General features: G+C 53.4%; 1 protein-coding gene and 1 non-coding gene across 4 annotated transcripts in view; one reads left to right on the forward strand and one right to left on the reverse strand.

Moving 5' to 3' along the window:
• LOC114214127 (cadherin-23) overlaps positions 1 to 21565 on the reverse strand; it is a 262865-nt gene that overhangs the window by 162441 nt on the left and 78859 nt on the right. For all 3 annotated transcript variants that reach the window (XM_088020174.1, XM_088020173.1, XM_088020175.1), the window contains exons 5-6: positions 5670 to 5864; positions 1888 to 2016 (exon numbers count right to left, since the gene is read on the reverse strand). In XM_088020174.1, the coding sequence (XP_087876300.1) occupies positions 1888 to 2016; positions 5670 to 5864 (324 nt within the window). The remainder of the gene's footprint in view (positions 1 to 1887; positions 2017 to 5669; positions 5865 to 21565) is intronic.
• On the forward strand, positions 7757 to 7947 carry LOC114214255 (U2 spliceosomal RNA). Its single transcript, XR_003610379.2, has one exon. It is a non-coding gene; the product is annotated as a U2 spliceosomal RNA (small nuclear RNA).

Here is a 21565-nt window from a genome sequence, read left to right on the forward strand (position 1 = left end):
TAAATTATGCAAGCCAGGGAGAGTCCACTCTACCAGAGCTGAGGGGAAAGAAATGGCTGGCTATGTCTGTGGGCTGGTGGGGATGAAGCCAGCGGGAAAATTTCTAAGAAAGGTGGCCAGTAAGCTGGGAAGCAACAGACGGGCAGATTTTGGATTGGTGACAGGAACAGGCATGAGGATGATAGGATGGTGAGGGACTGGTCTGACCAGGGCATTGTTCTTTTGATCGTTCGTTCGTTCGTTCGTTCGTTCATTCATTCATTCATTCATTCATTCCACAAACACATCCTTAGCACCCCTGATGTGCTATGCCCACAGCAGACCCCATCCCTGCTGAACTATGCGTCCGGTCCAGCAGGGAAACAGAGGCTGAGCAAGCTGTCCAAAGGTGCTGAGTGCTAAGAAGGGGATGTCCAGAGGCCAGGGGCAGTTGGAAGGGCCCACCTCCTCTGAAAGGTCAGGGAAGGCCTCCCTGGGCTGCGAAGATGTGGGCGTAGCAAAGAGATTTTTGAAGGAGATAGCCTTTAGTCTCAAAAGCCAGAGGACCTGCTGTCCGTGGACCACTAAGAAAGAGCACATTAGGGTAGGGGGCATTGAGATGTCCCCCTCTACCCTAAATTCAGCTTCAGACACCTGCAACAGGAGACCAAAGGGCATCTTGCTTGTTAGATCTTCCAGCCCACACCCGGCCCCGATAAGGAAGTGGCTACCTCCAGACACCTGGAGACGGAAGCGGAGTGCTTTGAGGATGCGATGGTCAGGATGGACCACAGTCTCCAAACTGGAGGTCGGCCTTCCCTGGCCTGTGGTGGCCTACAGGTACAGTCTGCACCCTGGCCAAGGGAAGCCTGCCTCTCACTCATACCTAATTCTGTGAGCCCGTGCAGGTGGGGCCCCTAACACCCACATGTTCAGGTGGGTGCCCTACTTGGCTCTCAATGTTGTGCGTCCTTCCTGTAAGCACACTGAGTTCCCTCAAAAGGAAGGGCACGTTTTTCTTTCTGTAAGAGCGTCCCCCCAAGCTGCATGTCCAGGGGGGTTGTAGCTGCCCAGAGGAGCCAGCTTTTCTTAATTTAGCAGCGCAGTGTGTGTGTGCGCTTTATTCTAGTTTGTACAGAAGCATGGATGGCTACCAGACCAGGGCTGGGTGAGCAAAGCTGCCCACCCCCAGCCCCTGCCAAGTGGGCAGTAGCATGTTTGGTTCTTTAAGACCCCCCGTCTTAAAGACTGGACCAGAGGCAGACACAGGGCCCAAGGGCAGCCAATTTATAGCCTGGCTGGAGATCTGTGACCTTGTGACATGGCACAAAATCAGGAGCACAACCAATCAGATGCCTCTTTTGAAAACGTGGGACTTGAGAAATCCAAAGATGGAGCAGTTAGAGGGGCAACTGGAGCTGTGTGCTCTCCGAGAAGAGCCAAGCCTGAGAGGACTGGGGAGTGGAGAGCAAAGTGCTGCCATCGTGGGCAGTGCTGGCTGGCTGAGAGAGGCAGACTGACCTATGGGGAATGTGGCTGAGCCCAAATATGATTTGGTAAGCCTGGCTGAGTCCAAGTCTGCTCTCCAGACCAGGCTGGTTCCACAGGCGTCTCTCTCACCCCACGTCAATCTTTCTGAACTGCCCCCCTTAGTTTATACTGGGAAGTCTTTGTGTTTTTACCCCTTGGAGCCCTCCAGGGGTGAAGTTAGAGGGTGAGGACATGGGGCGTGGTGGTGTGGTATGAAGAGGGGGTTGGGCTTTCACCGGGCTAAGATACCCAACACTGACATGCATAGGGATTGAGGAGAGTAAGAAACGCCAAGGAAGAGCCTGTCCGGCCAAACAGGGCTCCCATCCCTAAGAGAAGCTCAGACGGAAGTCCCACGGGGGCCAGGGAATGTCTTACCGGAGGAGAATGCTCATAGATGTTAGTGCTGTAAGGCAGGTTGATGAAGATGGGGTCCATGTCCTGGACATCTGTGATGATGATGGCTAAGTTGGCCAGGGTGGACAGAGGCCGGGTCTTGTCTTGATCCTTAGAGGACAAAGAACACACAGCCTTAGGGGGTGACACTGTTGACACGCACACGCGCGCACGTGCGCACACACACACAATCTGAACACATATGACACCCATGTGCACAAACATGTGTGCCCAGGGATGCAAGTGCTCCGGGACTCCTGTGGGAAGAGCATTACTACACAGAAGCTCGAGAACTCGAAGAACCCACAGTGATCTTTGACCTGTGCAGGAAAACATAAACAGGGCCCTCCAGGCCTGGCAGAAGGTGGCTTGTCCAATGTCACAAGGCAGGGTTGGATAGAGCCAGATCTCCTGCCCCCAGCCCAGCCTCGGCCTGATCACCCGGGACATGCCATGGGTGGGATGACTGGCTTGGGGTCAAGAGATGGTGCTATCCTTTGCAACTTCTTTTGATTCAGACAGAGGGCCACTGGCCCTCGCCATACCAACTTCCTGCCCCCTCTCATCCCGGGGCAGCAAGGGAATGACCAGGATGGGTGCTGCTCGGAAGAAAGGCCCTCGGACAGCAGAGGGGGCCACCCTGAGACCTGCACCCCCGCCCTGCGCCCAAGGTTTACTGGTCAAGCAAGTTTTCTGGCAGAACCAGCAGGGGGAGCTCCAGGGCCTGTGACATTTGAGGGACTCCAGGAAGAAATCCTGAGAAGTCATGCGGGCCATCCCCCTGTGGCCAGGCAGGCAATGTTTAAACCCCCCTCGTCAGTTGGAAATTTAGCCTTAGGAAAGCTCATCAAGAAAGGATACCAGAAACACAGCTTCTATAGCCCTAACATACACCGCCCACCATGATAAACTGTTTAAAGAGCCCTCTGTTATTGAATGACAATAACCCATGGGAACAGACTCCATGCTGAGAGCGGATTACGTAGCAGGCACCGCGCTGCACCTTGTTTGCTTCTGTGGATACCACGTGCCCATTACTCAGATATATTAACGGAGACTCAGAGAGGTTATTCAGAGATGAGACTCACAGAGACAACTTGCCCAGAGTCAAACAGCTGGTGAGTGTATAGCCAGGACTCAACTCAGATCCTTCTGCAATGAAAACCTGCCCTAACTGCTTTGATTTGGGGCCCTAACATCAGCTCAGGCCCTGACTTGCTGGGTTGCTTCGAATAGATTCTCTTCCCTCTTGGGGGTCTCAATTTCCTTCTCTGTGAGATGAAGGGGCTCAATGCAAGGACCTCCATGGACCCTTGGGCCTGTAAATTCTCTGGTCTGGGATTTGAGGAGCGACTGCGCTCTGATTAGGTCTTCCTTGGTCTGGGGGGACCGGAGCGATGCAAAGCATTCCTCCCATTACAACAAGCCTAGAGCCTGCTCCTGCCCTCCAGATACAGAAGTGCAGCAGAGCCTTTGGGAAGGGAAGGCAGGTTGTCCTAAGAGCCCTCAGGGGCAGCCACGGAGAGGGCGAGGGACTTTGGGGCTGAGGACTGGGTGCAGGAGGGTGGAGGAGGTCTGGACGCAGGAAGAGCTGGGCGGAGGGTCCACTGGGGAGACAGCCTCTCGGGCTCCAAGACAATGGAAACCCACGGCCCAGGCTTGGGGACTGCCCCTGGTGTGAGAGCTCTCAGTCAGGGACCTGAACAACCAGGCAGACAGGGCCAGAGTAGGAGGAACAGAAGTCCCTTGACCTTTAGAGCAGCGGAGGCCAGTGGTTCTTATTTGCCATTACCAGGCTTTGTGTGTAGGTGGCTTTGTCCAGCCTGGCACCTGCCCTCCCTGTCCCACAGCCTCAGGGCCACAGCCCTGCTCCTGCCACAGATCCCTGCATCCAGCCTACCTCAGACTCCGGGGCTGGGGAAAGGGGATGGCCGTGGACACACCTGGCTGGGCAGGCACCTCGCCAGGCTCCCAGCTAGCACTCTCAGCAGCCGCTCCCCGGGAAGTCCTCCCATTTCCCCACCTGCTGCCCACCCAGGGGTGGCTGGGAGCCCACACTGCTCCCTGTGACGCCCCACCGGAGAATCTCCTTGGGGAAATGTCCAGCAGCCAAGGGCACAGCACCAGGCTCGAGGGCGGCTGCGCTTCAGGTGGGGGAGCCATCCGCACAGGAGGGCCCCTCCTGTTCCGCAGCTTCCAGGCCTGCTCGGCAGCAAGATTAACAGCAATTTAACTGTATTCACCATCTCAGCTGGAGCCCAGGCCTCTTGACAGGTCCGGCCACCCAGGTTCTTGCCTGTGCCCGGCTCTGGTCTCTTCCCTGCCTGCCCAAAACCATTTTCAGGGAAGATGGAAATTACTCCATAGGATACGTGCATAGCAAGAAAGAGAGCAAGCATCTGTGTGTTTCTGGGCCCCAGCGTGTGCAAATGGAGGGCAGCTGGAGGGGCACCACGGCTGTGTGTGGGTGCGAGGCAGCGTGCAAGGGCACAGGTGCATGCAGAGAGCGGGTTCTGGTCTTACACACCCCCTTGATCCCAGAGGTCAGGTTTACGAAGAGCAGGACAGACGACCTCCCAGGCAACCCACACTTAACCAGGGGAGAAGGAAAGAATGTGAATGGCACCCGCAGTGGCCTCCCCAGGAAAAGCGTGCATTTCCTGGCTCCTGGGGACCCTCTACACCTTGCACAAGCCCGGGGAAACCCCAGCTTTCAAACCGGACCCTTGGCCTAGTCCATGTGTCTTACCCCAGGGTCTGGGCTCTGTGACCTGCAGTGCAGGTCTGAGCCCCCAGTGCAGCCGTGACATGGGGCCAGCGGGGATCCTGGGGGTTAGGCACATGGGTCCTGATGGGTCAAGAGGGATTCCTATAACTTGTTTCACTCTTGGCCTGAGCTTTGTGAACAGAAATCTTAGGGACAAGGGGCAGGGTCTCGCCCTGCTGCCTGCTGAAGGCTCCAGCTGTGTCTGGAGACAGAGGGAGGAGCCCGCAGGAGAGGAGTGCAGGGCTGGGAGCCTGCTCGGGGTGTGGCCTGCCTGTCCCCCAGGCCCCTGCGAACAGCAGGCCACGGAAGCCAAGCGGCTGTGATGATCTGGAAACTCAGAAACTCCTGGCCACGGGGCATCGGACTGCTGTCAGACAAACTGGGTTTGTGTTCTTGCTCTCCACGACTCATCGGTGTGTGAGTTCTCAACGGTGTCAGCCATAAAATGGGACAATTATTCCCCTCTCTCTCCTCCCTCTCCAGCCTGACTAATCCCGGCATTCCCAGGACACACCACGGTGCTTGGTGCGCATGGGAGGGCCCTCCTGTGTAAGCGTCACCCCCCGGGAGCAGTGGCCAGGATGCCCGGGCCCTCTGTCGCCTGCGTGTAGGGTGGTGTCAGGACACTGCTGGGCTGCCACCTCTGTCTGAGGTTCCAGAGAGCGAGGGGACACCCCACACCGTGAACGTCCTGCAGGGTCCCAGAGCAGGCTCTGGAGTGCAGCTGCTGGGTCACCATGGGCAATGACCTGAATTACTCCTGGGCCTCAGTTTCCTCATCTGTAGAATGGGTAACTTAATATTACAGAGGAGATAGGGCTGCCATGGGGTTTAATGGAGACGATCCGTCCGAGTGCTCGGCACAGCACCGCTCCCGTTCTTACTGTGACTATCGCCAGCATCGTTATTACAGAGCCTGGACCAGCAGGGAAGGACGCTGGTGTCCCACTGCTCTCTCCCAGGGCGGGAGGAGGCCGACCTCCAGGGCGGGACTCACCGTGGCATTGACGGTGAGCTGGTAGGCCTGCGTGGTCTCGTAGTCCAGCTCCCGGACCACTGTGACAATGCCACGGGCGCTGTCGATGGCAAAGAATGGGGAGGAAGGCTGGAAGGAGTAGAGGACGCTGCCCCCCGCACCCAGGTCGGGGTCCGTGGCGTTCACGATGAAGATGGGCGTCCCCACCGGCGTGTTCTGGGGGTGAAGCAAAGCAAACAAAAGGGTGAGCGGTGCTCGGAGCAGCTGACTTTGTCAGTGACTATTCCCCCAAAGCCCATTAACCACGTCCCTCCAGCCAACCAGACCTGCGGCTTTGTCATTTTTATTCTAAGAGGGTTCAGAGGAATTTAAAATGCAGTATCTATTTTTTTTTCCCCCTTTTTGATGGCCTCCTGGTGGCTCTAACAGCACCAGTTCTAAAGATGATCTGCTCATCCCGGCGTTCTGGATGAGGGTCTTTTGGTCCCCAAACCCGTTTCTTGGTGGTGTCGCTTCCTCTGCGGAGTGCCCCTGGCTGCCCATGCCTCAGGCCCGGGGCTGCTCGGGGGGGGGGGGGGCCTGGGAGTCTGCGTGTCGGGAGGCCTCACGGGCGGGGAGCTGAGAGGTGTGTGCCACAGGCAGGTGGCGGGGGGCCTTGAAGGCTTTGCCTGGCCCCACAGAGGTTCCTTGGATTGCCCTGGGGTAGGGCATCCACATGCCATCCCTGGGCCACGGCAGCCTGCCACAAGAGGCCCACAAGACCCACTTGAATGGTACCACCACTTGGGAGCCTACCATGATTCCCTCTGCTACACTCTGTGTATAGACCCCTGCTCTCTTCTGACTTGGGGTCTCTGGTTAAATGTAACTTCCTCATGGAGCCTTCCCGACCCCTAAGGCAGGTCAGCCTCTGCCATGCCCCCACCATCCACCGCTGTTTGTACTAAGGTTCCCACCTCGCCCAGGGGATTTTCATCATCCGCCTATCTTCTGTAATTCCTTGGTCAGTGCTGTCTTCCCTCACAGCACGGGTGCCCCACGGAAGCCACAGGGCTCCAGCTGCCTAGACTAGCACCGTGCCTGGCATGCGGCAGGTGTTCCAGCCATAGCCTTTCTGAAGCCACTGAGAGCCCTCAGCGCAGGCTCAGGCTCTGTGCGCATCTCTGCCCAACTGCTGGCTCTCATCACCGCAGCGCCCACCACAGTGCTCGACATGGAAGCCGTGCCTGTGGAATACTGGGTGAGGGGATTTATTCATAATTCAGCAGGCTCTCGGCACACCAGGAGATAGGCAATCCGATGAGGCTCTTCACAGAGATAAAGGGTATAAACAATCTCTGCTCCTGCTGACTGAGTGTCCTTTGAAAAGGAAGCTAAGGCTCAGAGAGGTTAAGTAACTTGCCCAGGTCACACAGCTAGGCAGTGGGAGAAGAGGGCCTGGAGTTCAGGGCTGGCTAATTCTAAGTGACTGATCTTATGCTCTGTACCGAATACTTCTCTAGAACGTTGATGGCAGTTCTTTCCCTACCTCCTCTGTCTGGTGCTGAGCTCAACTGCCCCCAGGGGTATTACTTCCCAGCCAGCAGCACGGGACGAGCCCGTTAGGTCCCTCACGGCACAGATAATATTCCTGGCCCTGTGTTTATTCCCACTGGGATGATGATTGGGTCCCTTCGGACATCTGTAGGGCTCCTTTTAAGGAGGGCTCCCCACACTGCTGCCTTCTCCCTCTGCTGCTGGCCATGACCTGGGCCCTGTGTCATTGCTTTGAGCAGCTTCTGTCCCTGGGGCATGCTGGCAGCCCTGTCCCGGGATCATCTGCTTGAGGCAAGGGTATTCTTTATAAGACCGCCCTGTTGGCCTGGAAAGGGCCTCTGGAGAACAAGGCTATGGAGCTGCCTCTGTTTCTTTCTGAGTGTGCTCACTCGCCCCCATCACTAGGCAAGTGCCGGGCTGAAGGGACGGGCTCCTAATCTATCTTCGCATTGACACAGAGGACGGGAGGCCCCTCTCCACACCATCCATGACTCCCCAGTGCCCCTTGCATAGAACACAGGCCCACATGGTCTGGCCCTGTCTCCTCCTTCACACTTTATTTCCCGGCAGGCATCCCTTCTTGGCCTCTTGGCTAAGATCATGTGTAGCATCTATTAGTATTGGTTTAATATTTTCTGGTAGGTAGAGCTATTTGTACTTCTCAAACCCAGCAGGCTGCCTCGCACCTTGGGGCTTCTGAACCTCCTTTTCCTTTGCTAGGCCCTCCCTCCTCAGCTCGGTGGCTTGGAAAACAGATGCTCTCTTTCCCTCCAGAAGAGAATCAAGTGTGCAAGGGGGCAGAGCGGACAAGTGCCAGGATTTCAGGGATCGACAGACTCCGTCGGAACCCCAGCCTTGCTGTGTGTCTTTGGGTTACTTAGTCTCTCTGATCCTTAATCCCTTCTCTGTCCGCTTAGGTTAATAATATCCCACAGGGTTAGGGTGAAGAGAACATGAGCTCTTGAGTGCAAACTCCCCAGCATATAATAAATGCTCAGAAATGGGCAGTTGTAACGTTGTCATCTTGTGCCTTCTGGAGGACGGCAGACAAGAATGCCTTCGAGGAGAGGGCAGGCAGGTGTCAAGAAGCACTATGAATATTAATGATAATACTGTGCTGGGCATTCCCTGTCCGCACCCCCCCATATCACTGAGTACCCTGCTCTGTCTCCCCCTCCCCACCCTAGGGAGACCTCAGTGGATTGCATCCAGCCCCAGGTTTCCTTGCAGGCTGGCTTCTGCCCAGGGAAGGTGCTAGTAGGAGCTCAGAGTTTGGGAAAGAGTCAGGAGGAGAGTTTGGGTATTACTTTTCCACTCCTTCCAGCTCCAAGCCAGCAGCCCCTGCTCCTTGGCTGCAGCCTTCAGTGGGCTCCCTAAGCCCCACAATCCTCTCCTCTTCCCCCTTCAGCCCTAGGGGCTGCCGCTGCTCCCAGGTGCCTCAATATCCCTTAATGTCCCGTAGCCCTGCCCACCCTCTGTCAGGGTCTCTTCACTGAAATGCCTTTGTTGGAACTGAGATGAACTGTTTCCTGGGGGACTTGATGGGTGCAGGCACTCTGCAGATACACACCCTGGGCCCCCAGGTGCAGAGCCCCGAAGTCTGAGCTCCCCTGGTGCTGGGCTCGGTGGAGCCAGCCCCCGCCCCAACGAGCTGCCACGTTGGCACTGGTCTTGACGAGATCTTTAAGTCTCTCAGCTAAACTACAGTTCTCCTGCTTCCCCCTGCCCTGTCTAGATCCTATGTGCACATCACACGTGAACACGGGTGTCAGCCCCACACTCCAGAACAAAACATTCCAGTAGGGCCTGGGGTTTCTGCCACGAGAGGGAAGGACATGTCCCAATTTCAGAGCAGCCAGTCCCCCGGGAGGCAGCTCAAAAGCATGTCAGAGCACATCCCACAAGGAGCCAGTGCCCAGAGGAGAGGGATGGCTCCCGCGAGAATGTCAGCTCTCCAGCCCCCTGCCTCGGGGAGGAGGGGACATTTCACTCATGCATACCTCATGGTCTGGGGCAAAGGCTCTCTGGGCAACTGATCAGACGATTTAAAAGCAAGATCCAAGAAGACAGGGAGAAAGGGGGAAAAGAAGGAATTGTCCTGTGTCTGACCTTCTTAGATTATGTTTCATGCCCTGCAGTGAAAACCCATTTAATTTCTGCATAACTTAGAAAAGGTTTTAAATGGGCCTGGCAAAGAGCCATTCATATACTTAGAAGGGACAAGCCATTGGAGAGAAAAGAATGCTGACTTCCTGCATTTCAGGTCCTGGGTGCCATGCTCGGATGGGGGGCGGGATAAGGGGGCGCGGCACTCATCAGCACCTACACCGGGGGGCTTTTCCAAGCACCCAGCTGCTGCTTCATGCAAATGTGCAGATGTGTCCCTTTAAAGGTCTACACCTTGCACGTAAGCAGATTTCCTCTATGGGGTCAGGTGTATCTGGGCTTCCGAGTATACTGCAGGCAGTAGAACTTGGTGGCTCAGAGCATGGCCTCTGAGTCAGACTCCCTAAGTTTGAGTCTGAGCCTTTCTACGTACTGGCTGGAGACCTCAAGCATATGCTGAGCTCCCCTGGTGCTGAGCTTACTCTTTCAGCCTCAGTTTCCCTGTGTAAAGGAGAATGTAAAAATGGAGCTGTTAACAGTACCTACCCCCAGGGTTGTGAGAAAGAATTACGCGAGACAAGGTGTGGGGGGAAAAAAAAAACTTCTCACTGAGCCAGGCACTTGGCAATATTGAGCAATACTCAATAAATGGCCGTTGCAATTATTATTATGGTAATAAAATACCATCACAAGCAGCGCGAGATGAGTTCTATTTAAAGGGGGGTATTAAAAACAGCCAATCAATCTCTTTATCATGAACTTAAACAAATGGGCATTTTAAAATTCAGAAAGAGGCCGTCTCTGTTGATTAGTTCATGGCTGCTGCAGAGGGGCTGGGCGGGGGGAGAACTTCGGGAGACCCTCCCCAGGGGGATGGGAGGGCCTGAGGAAGGCATGGGAGGGGCGCCTGGAGGCAGCTCCTGAACACGGAGGCCAGGCCTGACCCTGCATCGCTCAGGGATGGTCTGAGTGTCGGAGCAGGAAGGAGCCTTGGGGATTATCTAGTCCTGTCTCCCCAGATTATTGATGATAAGAGTGAGGGGCTGTGCCTGGCTCTAGGTCTCCCAGGAGGTGAAAGGCAGAGCCACGACTGCAAATATAATGCTTTGCCTTATATATAGCACTTTATTTACGCCACCCAGAGATGCTAACCACTGCCTCCCTGCCCACACTTTTCCCAAGTAAAGATGCTCTTTATACCCACAGTTCTGGGCGGCCAAGTTTGTACCAAGTGACTTCAGACCTAGGCCACATCTGATTGGTCCAGGGATAATCACCTGACTCAAATGGGCCAATCAGATGGGGTCTGGCCCCGTTAAGTCCATCCTACGCAGAACCTGAAAAAGAAGGTTCTTGCTATCTGGTTAGGGCTGGAATGGGCACCATGGCAAGCCAAGCGCCACACAGAAGCCACCATTTCCGGGGTGGCAGAGAAGCCATGGGTGGGCCGAGGAAGCCCAGCTGCAGTGACGGGAGCACAGTGAGGGAGAAAAGCAGAGACACACGCCTCTGAGGGCCTCCCCTGCCCTGGTCTTCACAGGCCCTGTCTGGACTTCACTTCCTGTCCCTGGCTGTGGTGCAGAGACCCCATCTGGGCTGTCCTTCCTATGGCTACCCCCTTGTCTTGCACGGTGCTCCATGGGTCTCGGCTCCTTCCTCGCCCACGGTACCCCCAGAATGCATCCAGCCCCAGGCAAGGCCTCCTCATTCCTGCAGCTCTGCCCCCGGCTCAGCCTGATTCTTGCCTGCCGGGATTCCGTCCTTTTAATGCCCCGGCTGGGGCATTAAAAGAGAGCAGAGAGCAAAGCTCCCTACCACTGCTCCTAGACTGCTGGGGGCGAGGGAGGTAATAAGGGGGAGAAGAATAAAACAGCCTAGATGAAGGAATGAATGCTCGCTCCCTCTCTTTTTTGAGTGTCCCCAGACACTCCTTTAAACATGCAAATCCAGTCAGGTCACTGCAGTGATCAGCATGAATGTGGGGGTGGCAGGGGTGGGAAGGGGACAGCTTGTTCACCCGCTTGACACCATCAGCCAAGACAGGCCTGGAGGAGGGATGCCCTTCAAAGCCAGGCTCTGCCCACAAGGAGACCAGGGGGAAGGTACCCCTCTGGTGTCTAGGCTTGGGGTTCAGTGGTCTACAGAACCACTGCCAGGGTGGGCCTGGGCTGCAGAGGCAGGGCCAAAAGGCCCATTTTGGCTGAGGTGGGCTGCCCCATTCTAGGGCAACTTCTTGCAGCAAATTTATGGTGGAAACTGGCTCTGAGTCCAGCTTCTTGTTGAAAAGGAGCAGCTGGTCTTTGGAGGAAAGGTTCCAGGTCTCTTGGCCTGCTTCTCTGCCCCAATTCTGCTGCCAGTACCCCTTCCTCCATGGCCACTCCTCCCCTTGCCCAGTCCTGCCCACTCCCTCAGAAATTCTGGGCCCTTTCCAGGGAAATCTCCCCAAACGCCCTGCCCCGGCCTCCTGGGAGGCGGGGAGCAGTGTTTAGGCATCATCCCCTAAAAACCCCTGGCCTGCCAGGTGGATCCTTTCAGCAGGGGCCCACTCTGGGCAGGTCGCAGACAGGGCAGGCCCTGCCCCTTCCAGTTCCCGTTTAAGCTCCACATCACTTCTGATGGACCTGCTGTAAATGGGCCACCCTGTGCAATTCAGAGACAAATAAATCTTTTTGCTACTCCTGGGGTGACAAGGGAATAGACTCTGAGAAAGTTCTGCTGTGCAAGGGATCTTGTTCGTTAATAATGATGATAAATAGCTCACTTCTCACATGCAGTGTGAGTTACATTACACTCCAGGCTTCTACAGAGGTGGCTCAGGGTGCTCACTGGAACAGTGGGGGTGCAGGCAGAGAGGAGGAAGAGGGCGGGGCGGGCAGAGAGACGGAGAGGGAGGGTAAGGAAGGGGGCGGGGAGGGCGAAGAAGGTGCTGGGGACAAAGGAAGATGGGGGGGATGGTGAAAGGGCCGAACGGGGAGCAGAGGGCAACGGGGGTGAGCGGGAGAGCACTCACAAGGAGAGAGAGGGAAGGGGAGAGGGAGGAAGGAACTGGAAGGAAGAGAAAGCAACACTGCAGAGGAGAAGTTGTGAAGAAAGGAAAAGAAGTAGAAGCGTTCAAAGCGCCTAGAGAAAGGAGGACAGGAGGAAGGAGAATCACGCCATCCCCGCTCATCTTCGCGGTGTAGCCTCCTCAATTCGATTTATTCTGTATCCTCAACCAAACCTCCGCAACAAGCCCTACCATTTCCACCGTAGGTGCCATCTCTAAAGGCGTTATTAATATTTATGGAATGCTTGCTGGATGCCGCCACAGTCTTTAATATCTTATTATAAAGCCTGTTATAAAATGCATTAGTAATAAATTCCTGACAGATGGAGTTCTGACAAGGTGCAGGCGCCTCGGTGGATCTGAGCCGGGAACAGACACTCCTGGAAACGCGCGTGTGCTGCTCAGAGGCTGGGGGGGCGGGCCCCGGGGAGGGCCAGGGGGAGGGGAGGGGCTCGGTTCTCCACCCTCAGGCCTGCGGGGGGGGGGGGGGGGGTTGGGTTGGTCAACAAATCTTATCTCATCACCTCCTTTTCTTGGGGCAGGAATGAAAGCTCTGAGAAATGAAGCAACCTGCCCCAAGTCACACAGCTTGTAAGTAAGTGGTGGAATTAGGATTCAAGCTCAGGTCACCTCGGCGTCCCCAGACCTCAGGGGCCCCAAAGATGAAGGTGGAGAGTGGGCTCAGGGCCCCTGCTCAAGCGGGGCTGATTCATTTACTCTCCTCTATCGAAGGGCTGGGGATGACATGGGAACTGAAAACAGGGCGCTCTATGTAGTCTGCATTAGAGAAGGGAGTGCTGATGGGGAGCTTGAGCCCCCCCCAAAAAAATTCAGAAGGAAGAGAGTATCTCAAAATTTGCACACTTCCACTGGGAATCAGGATATGGGCTCCCGCTGTGCTAAGAAGTCAGAAGTAAAGGGGGCTCCTGGGGCAAGGGGAGGCACCCGTGTTTGTTTCCATCGAATGCCAAAGGAGGTGCCAGTTCACTGGTGACTCTGGAGGCAGGGGCCTACTGGGGTCCTGGGGAGGGTGTCATTCTGAATGCAAGGAGATGTGGGCTATATTTCTTTCTCCAAGAGGCAAGAAATAGCGTGCAGGCTCCAGCTGAGAGCAGGTCCAGAGAGAACAACAGTGCTCTGACGGGAACCTGGAGAGGCAAGTGCCCACCGGGCCTCGATGGCTGTTTCAGGTGGCCCTGTTTAGTCAGGGAGAGTGCCCACCGGCTTGTGCATACGACCGCATGTGTACAGCAGGCTCTCCAGCACCTCCCTCTGCAGAGGAGTCAGGAAGAGATCATTTCACAACATCTCTTCTCTCCATCAGTGTCTGCTCTCTCTCGGATGATGTGAGCGAGACTCCAAAATGTGCTGGGTCTGAAAGCTGGGCAGGCTGCCAGGTGGAGGCACCAGCTCTGTGGGCAGAAGGAGCCCCAAAGGGCTGAGCTCTGAGTCCCACACAACCTGACACGAGTCGAGGACTTTCCCATCTATTCCATTCCCTGGAGCCAGCTCAGTGCTCTCCCACCTCTGAGTCCCTACTTCCTTCTTGGCCCCCAGCTGTGTACTTACTGCCCATTCTGAATCCTAGGAAGACACTCACCAAAGTGCTGAGCTAAGGCCCCTCCTGACTTCCCTATGCCTGCAAGGGTCTTCGCCTACCAGAGTGATCTTGAACTTGCCCCTCTCTCTTGCCCCCCCATTCTTCATCAGGCACCTGCACCTGTCGATTCTTCCTTCCAGATTCCCCAAATCCTTCCTTTTCTCTTTGCTACTTACCTTGGCCACCCCTGCGGTGACACCTAGCACTGTCACTTGCACATAGAAGACATTCAATAAATGTTTTAACAGGATCGGGACTTCCCATTCAACACAGCAGATTGAACACATTCCTTTATTTCTGTTTTTGTCCAAACCCCTCACCAAAATGACAATATGAAAATTAAAAATGCATAGATCCACAAGGACAAAAAGAACAGGACAGGAGGCAACCGCAGGTGAGAGATGTTGACAAATTCCTGGAAACTGGAAACAGATGGAACCGAGACTGCCTTAGGAGAGAGGGGCAAACCAAAACTCAGGCTGGGGACTCAGAGCCCTGGAAAATCTCAGGAGCTGGAGACACCAGGTGAGGCCAAAACCAGGAAGACCAATTGCAAACCTTTAAAGAGTAGTCAGACTCCCAAATGCCTTCCCCAATTTGTGCAGAAGACAGGAGGTTTACTTTCTCAAAGTTAGTAGGCGAGTTAGTCAGGCTCTGGACTCAGGCTGGGAGCTGGACAAGGCGCTGAGAACAGGGAGGTTAAATGACAATCTGCATCTCCCCTCCACTCCTAACCCTGATCAGCCTCTTTAGCCAGTCAGCCTCTTGAAGACTGACAGCCAGGCAGGACGTAGGGAAACTGGCCCAAGAGAAACACAAACACAAATGTTAACGTGGTAGAGTTCTCACAAAGAAACAGCTAGGTCCTCACCTAATCACCCCATAGTGAAGTTCACTGGACAATAAGAGCACTCCACCCTGCCCTGATCTAACACACACAACGGGCTTCTAGGCAGCTAAATGTCAACTCACTCTTAAATTTAAACAGGCAACTAAGGGTCATGAAACATTTGAGAAGAGCCTCTAATGTGAAAGACAGAGATGGGGGGTGGGGTGGGGGAAGTAGGAAGGAATAACAAAAATAAGTATCTTTGACAACCTTAGAGAGACAAGACATAGCATCTTTGTTTTTTTGTTTTGTTTTTTAAAAATATTTTATTTATTTATTTGGCAGAGAGAGAGAAGGTGAGAGCAGGAACACAAGCAGGGGAAGTGGGAGAGGGAGAAGCAGGCTTCCTGCCGAGCAGGGAGCCCGATGTGGGACTCGATCCCAGGACGCTGGGATCATGACCTGAGCCGAAGGCAGATGCTTAACAACCAAGCCACCCAGGCGCCCCAAGACATAGCATCTTTGAAATGAGGACATTCCAAGAGGAAGAGATAATAGAAATGAAAAACTTAAGAGAAGAGTTGGAAGATAAATTTCTGTAAAAGCAGGACAAAACTCAAAGAGACGGAGAATGGGGGAGAAAAATAAGGAAATGAGAGAAGCAGTTTAGAAGATCCAACACCCAACTAATAGGGGTTCCAGAGAAAGGAAACAGGGTAAATGAAGGAGAGGGAATTCTCTGAAAGGTGAGGTAAGAAAATCTCCCAGATCTGAAGGACATGTTTCCAGATGGAAAGAGGCCACTGTGTGTTCAGAAGAGAGACCCACACTGAGGCAAAAAAACTGTGAAGTTTCCAAACACCGAGTCTTTAAAAAAAAAAATCTTAGATGCTTTCAGAGAGAAAACAAAAGACTACATTCAGAGGGTCCGGAATCAAAATGGCACAGAAGTTCTTAACAGCAACATTATAGGCAAAGGAGAAACAATGTCGCATTATGAGGAAAACGATTTCTTTCTAGATTTCTATACCCAGCCAAACTATCAACAAATATGAGTATAGAATAAACACATTTTTCAAACAGAGTTAAAAACAGTTCCTATGAATCCCTTTTCAAGAAATTACCGAAGGGTGTTCTCCCACCAACATGAGGGTGTAAATCAAGAGGAAAATATGGGAATCATGTAGAGAGAGACAAAGAAAGTCACTGGGTGATTCCCTTATACCCCACCCCCCCATGCCCATTCCACACAGGCCTTTTCACCACTCAGCCTTCTGAAGAGCAAGCAAGCCAGAGCACAGCCAGTCTGGACTGGAGCAGGAGGATGGACGCTCCAAGGAGAATGCTGCCATGAGAAATACAAACTGATAAAAAATCAACATACTTTTAATAGACTGACAGGAGGTACTTATGTCCGAATATTTAGAATAAGCAATAGCTTCACAGAACTCTAAGCAAACAAACAAATGAGGTGATAATTATTGATTCTAGAGAAAACAAAAAAGGAAATATAATTAAGGTACGTGCTGTGGCAGAACCTGAATAATATTTACATAATCACAACGCTATATACACTAAATGCTGTGTGAGCTATGGTTAAGTTGGGAGGACGGGTGGAGCATGTGATGAAGGGGGTGCGTGTGCATGTGCCACAAAGTTGAGGTCAAGGGGTTGGTAGAAGTGCCATTCTCATCCTTCAGGGCTAGAAGTCAATGTCTAAAGTTACAATGTCTCAAACTGAAAAATGTATATGCATGGGATTTGGAAATAAGGTGACAATCAGCCATCGAAGAGGTTGTCTCAGGCTGGGAATCAGGAAGGCGAAAGCGTGAGACAGGGCATTGCTGTTTTTATTATAAGCCTAGCTTTACTCTTTGACTTTTATACTCATGCAACTATGACTTTGATAAAAATTAATATAAAAGTGGAAAAAATGTATCTCCCTATGACTGGTCCACTGCAGCCCTTCTTCTCTTTTGGCCATGACCCTATAGTTGATCCCAGAAAGTCACTGCCCTAAAGCACTAATCTCCCATCTTATTCTCTTCCTCAAACACCATCACTGGCTCCTTCTACCTCCAAGGCAAGGTCTCCTGGACCTTGAACCTCACCTACAGTCTGACCAAAGCTTCCCTCTCTAAACTCATCTTTCATTTTTGCCCCACTGAGACCCTCAGCTCCGGTCAGACTGTTCTACCTGGCAGTCTCCAGAGTGTGGGCCCACCTCTAGCCTTTGCTCATGGTGCTCTGTCCTTCCCACCCAGATTCCGTCTGATATTTTCCCCCGAAAGCAGGCATCACCATCCGGCATACAGAGATGGACACTCCCTTCCCAGAAATATCTGCTGGCTCCCCGGGCTTCTAGGCACACGTGCCTAGGCTGGGGTTGAGACATTCTCTCTCTGCCCCCCCCGCCCCGCCCCCCCCCCCCAGGCCATGGCCTTCACACAGATGCTGGGTGTGCAGGACTGGGAGAAGAAGCCTCATCCAACAGACATTTGGGGCCTCCTTCCCTTCTTCTCAGAAGCTTGATTTTTAGAGTTAGGTAGGATCCTCAAACATGAAATGGCCCCAGCTCCTCCTAACTCAGAGATTTAAGGAGACCCCAGGCAATTTCTCTCACTCCTCACTGCAGCAACCCCAGCCCAGCCCAGCGACCTTCCTGTACCATGAGTGGCAGCAGAGTTCCAAGACGGTCCCCTCCCCCGAGTGCCACCTCCCATTAGCACCACATTCCAGGGCTGTCCACCTGCTCACTCACTGACCCACAGGGGCTGAAGGAGGGAGCACGTTGCAGCACAGGGCAGGACGCCTCCAGGCAGCCCCGCAGCTGGCTGAAGGCCACGTGCAGCGAGAAGGGGACAGAAGGGTCACGATGGTGGGGCAGCCCCAGTCTCCACAACATGCTGCTTTCAACACCAGGCAGTGCCACCCCCTCCCTCAGGGAACCGGCTTCTACTTCTCTCTCTGTGGTGTGGGAGGAGTGATAGCTGAGGCAGGAGATCCCCGCCTCAGTGTTCAGCCTTTTACTCCCCCACCCTTCCCCAACCTGAGAGGTAGGCTGATTGGCTCCTGGGAGCTTCCCTGCCTCCCTCCCCCAGCAGGGACTTAGAAACCTGCTTCTGGAGACCAGGAAGCATCCATTAGGTGATCATTACTCCCCATACATGTTGGCCTGACTGGAAAAAAAAAAAAATCCAGAAACAACAATCCTTAACGGCTGGCTCACATTCTGCCTTGCCAATAACAATCCACAAGACTTCCTTCTCTGTTGTCACAGAACATTAGCGCAAACATTGATACCTTGGTTTTCCCATCCTGGGAAATGGGTATAGCAATTCCTGTACTGTCTTCCACATAGAGCTGCAGGGGAGATCAAATGAGCTAACAGTGGAGAAGGTACTTTGAAAATTCAAAGGTCAAAATAAAATCACTACCTTCTGCAGAAGAAGACAACTGTAGGAAAAAAAAAAAAAAACTAACTAGGGAAAGGTGTGATGTGACCTACAGAAGAGCCCTCTCTAAAAAGCTACCCTGGAGTCCAGAAGCTGGGTTGTCTGGGTGTCTGGACACTGTCCCAGAGCCCAGGACGGCAGGTGGCTGAGTTCCAAACACAAATAGGGTTCAGCTGAGGCACGAGGTAGTCCTGAGACGTGGTAGATTCTGGAAAATGGCAATCAGTAGATGCATGGAGTCTCCTGGGATTTTTTTTTTTTTTTTTTGAAGATAAGAAAAAGACTTCCATGGGTCTAAGGTAATAACTCACATCTACTGAAGCCATCCTGTATGTCAGACCCTGTTTTAAACACTTTCCACTCATTGTGTTGTACAATCCTCATGGAAACCTTGAAGCACACACTATTACCATCCCTTTTCCAGATGTCCAAGGCCAAGGGTAATAAGCAGGAATCTGGGGATTTGCACCCAGAGCCCAAGCTCTTAACCACCGTGCTATATTATTCTCAGTGACGAGTGAACAAAGTGTACCAGGTCTAGGAGGCAGGGGGATGGTCAAGACGACCTTGGGAACCTGGGGTCCTGTCATTCTGGCTAAGGGCCAGGGCCTCCTGATGACATTTAAGGCGGCCACCACAGAATGACTTAGGTCATCCAGAGGCTCCTGGTTCAGAAGGTGACAGGTGTCAGATGTCACCAGGAACGTGCTGGAAGTGGAAGAGTGAGTTATCAGGAGCTGCCAGGTTCTTTTATCCCAAATGCATTTATCAAATAACAAAGCACTAGCTCATACTCTTCAACTTTCCAACAGAAATATGGTCATGAGCAATTACATGTGGTCATTTATGGGGGGGGGAAGACAAACATAATAAAGGGAGGCTTTGAAGGAGCAAAACCATCAAGGAAACTGTGGTTTGAGTCCCAGCTCCAGCCCTTATTTGCTGTGTGACTTCAGGGAAGTTAGGCAACCTCTCTGAACCTCAGTTTCCTTACAGTAGGATGGGAATAAGAAAACCTGCCTCACCGATTATTGTGAGGTTTATGGGAGATAATGCATGATGAGTGCTTAGTGCAAAACAGGTGCTCAATAAACCTTAGGCTCTGTCGTAATGTTGTTACCTCTTGGGGTGGGCGTTAGGGTCTATAAACTACAAAGTGCTTTGCAAACGTTACTTCTGGTGGAGAGGTCTGGAAGGGGAGGGGATGCTTCTGAAGGCTGAGGTCCTTGCTCTGCTCTCTGCAGAGACAAAAGGTCTGGATAAAAGGCCAGGGGAAAGCTTCCTCGTAGCATGCACCCCATCTGTGTCCCAGTGGAGCTCACTGGGTGTGTCATGCCTCCAATGGTGCCCTGAGCTCTCTGTGCACAGCTCCATAGCTCACAAATGGGGCTCCATCTCCCAACCCCCAAATTCATTCCCCTGCTTTATGATGAATCATGTTAAACAAAATGAATATGCAAATCTCCTTAGGGCAGGCCTTACATCTATGGGAAGCTGAGGCTAATAAATGGATTCTGAATAAGGAGACAGCACAAGCAATACAACTTTGGCTCATCTCTCCTTCCCACTCCCTTCAGGCTCCACCCACTAGCGTGCCCCTTTGTCTCCCGCTGGGGCGTGCATTCTGAAGGGGTGGATGAAGGAGGCTGGAGAGGCCTGGGCAGGCATGAGCTTTTCCTTCTTAGATCCCTGATCCCGATCCCGGTGGCTAGTGCTGCTGGGCAGTGTGACGTGATAAGTAGAACCTGTCACTTGCAGCCCAGGGACATAAGGGCGGACAGGTGGGGGGGGAGAGGGGAGGGCGGGGGCCGGCGTGCACACACATGGCTGCAGGGGAGCTGAGGGCTGGTGAGGGCTGGAGGGAGGGAGGGGGAGGGGGGGAAAGAGGGGGAGAGGGGGAGAGAGGGAGAGAGAGAGAGAGAGAGAGAGAGAGAGAGAGAGAGAGAGAGAGAGCGCGCAGCTGTGGGAACTCACTGGCCCTGGGGTTGCGAGGGGGTGGTGGTGCTGGGGAAAGGCTTCAGAGTCAAGAGGTAGAGAGAGACTGGAATTATTGGGGCTCCCGAAGACTTGAGGAGTCACCCAGGCCAGGGCTTCACTCTCCTAACTGCACAGCAGGATAACTGGGGAGCTTTGAAACAAAATCAGTGCCCAGGCCTGCCCCAGTCTCTGGGCTTTTCGATTCCCAGAGGAATTCTCAGGTCCCACCAGAGTGGAGCACTGCCCACCCCAGCCACTACTCTACAGATGGGGAAAAGGAGACCCAGAGAGGGGAGGGGAGGGGACGTGACAGAGGTCACACAGATGACATTCTCCTGCTTGGGTAAGGACGGCCCAAGGAACACACCTGAGGAGGGAGGATCCCCCTGCTCCGTTGTCCTTGGGAACTTTCCCACAGTAGGGGACCAGGAGGGCTGTAAGGGTGCAGGGGGATGGGGCATGTGTTCCCACAGATCTGGGGGGGTGTGGGAGGAACAGGGCAGGGGGTCCCATTCTTTGGTCTACGGTGCCTGGAAGACCACTGGCTTTAGGGACAGCCAGAAGTCCTGGCACACAAAGACGGCGAGAAGCCCACTAGACGGACCCCAAGAAAAGATGGAGCCCCCGAATCCCAGAAGCACTCTTCTCTGCTTAGGGAAAGGGAGTCCTAGGGTAGCCAGGCCTCCTCTGTGAAGACCAAACTTGACCAAGACACAAACCCAGCCTCCCCTTCCCTGACAGAACCCACAGGAAGCGGCTCCACACACCGCCTGGGTACTTCAAGTTGATGACCAACCTGGTTAGGACGTTCCAAAGGTCTCCCCAAGCCCCTCCTGGAATTACAAATGTGGAGACCGATTTCTACGGAGAAACAGAGTGCTCCCCAGCTCTGTTCCTCCTGGCCCCAGGGTATCCAGTGAAGGGCTTTCCAGCTCCTAGGGCACACTGGCCTTCCCCCAGGAAGTAAGAGAGACCACGGGTAGGAATTGCAAATGACTTTCATTAAGCAGGGGTGCTAATACCATGAATTACAAATGAAACCCAGATGAAGAGGACCCTGGCAGCCTTACCTCCATTTGATATTAATTGGGCGACACTTTGTTTTAATGGTACATTAATTAATGCAGAATTTCGACGGAAGTTCGCGTGACACTCACATTAATACAAATGAATTCATTACCGTTGGTGTTATTACAAGAAATGACAAATAAATCTGTAACAGTGGGACCCTTCAAATAATAATCACGAATCATTAGGTTTGCCGCTTGTCTGTACTGTAGCTTGCAAATATGTGTGTATGTTTTCTGCCGCGAGTGTACCTTTGCCTTTTGGCTGGGGGAGGCTGCCGGGCGGGGCTGACTCTGTGGG

Source organism: Eumetopias jubatus, unplaced genomic scaffold (assembly GCF_037043125.1).
Source record: "Eumetopias jubatus isolate StellerSeaLion01/CBP00866 unplaced genomic scaffold, mEumJub1_p1.0 scaffold_17, whole genome shotgun sequence".
Lineage (NCBI taxonomy): Eukaryota > Metazoa > Chordata > Mammalia > Carnivora > Otariidae > Eumetopias > Eumetopias jubatus.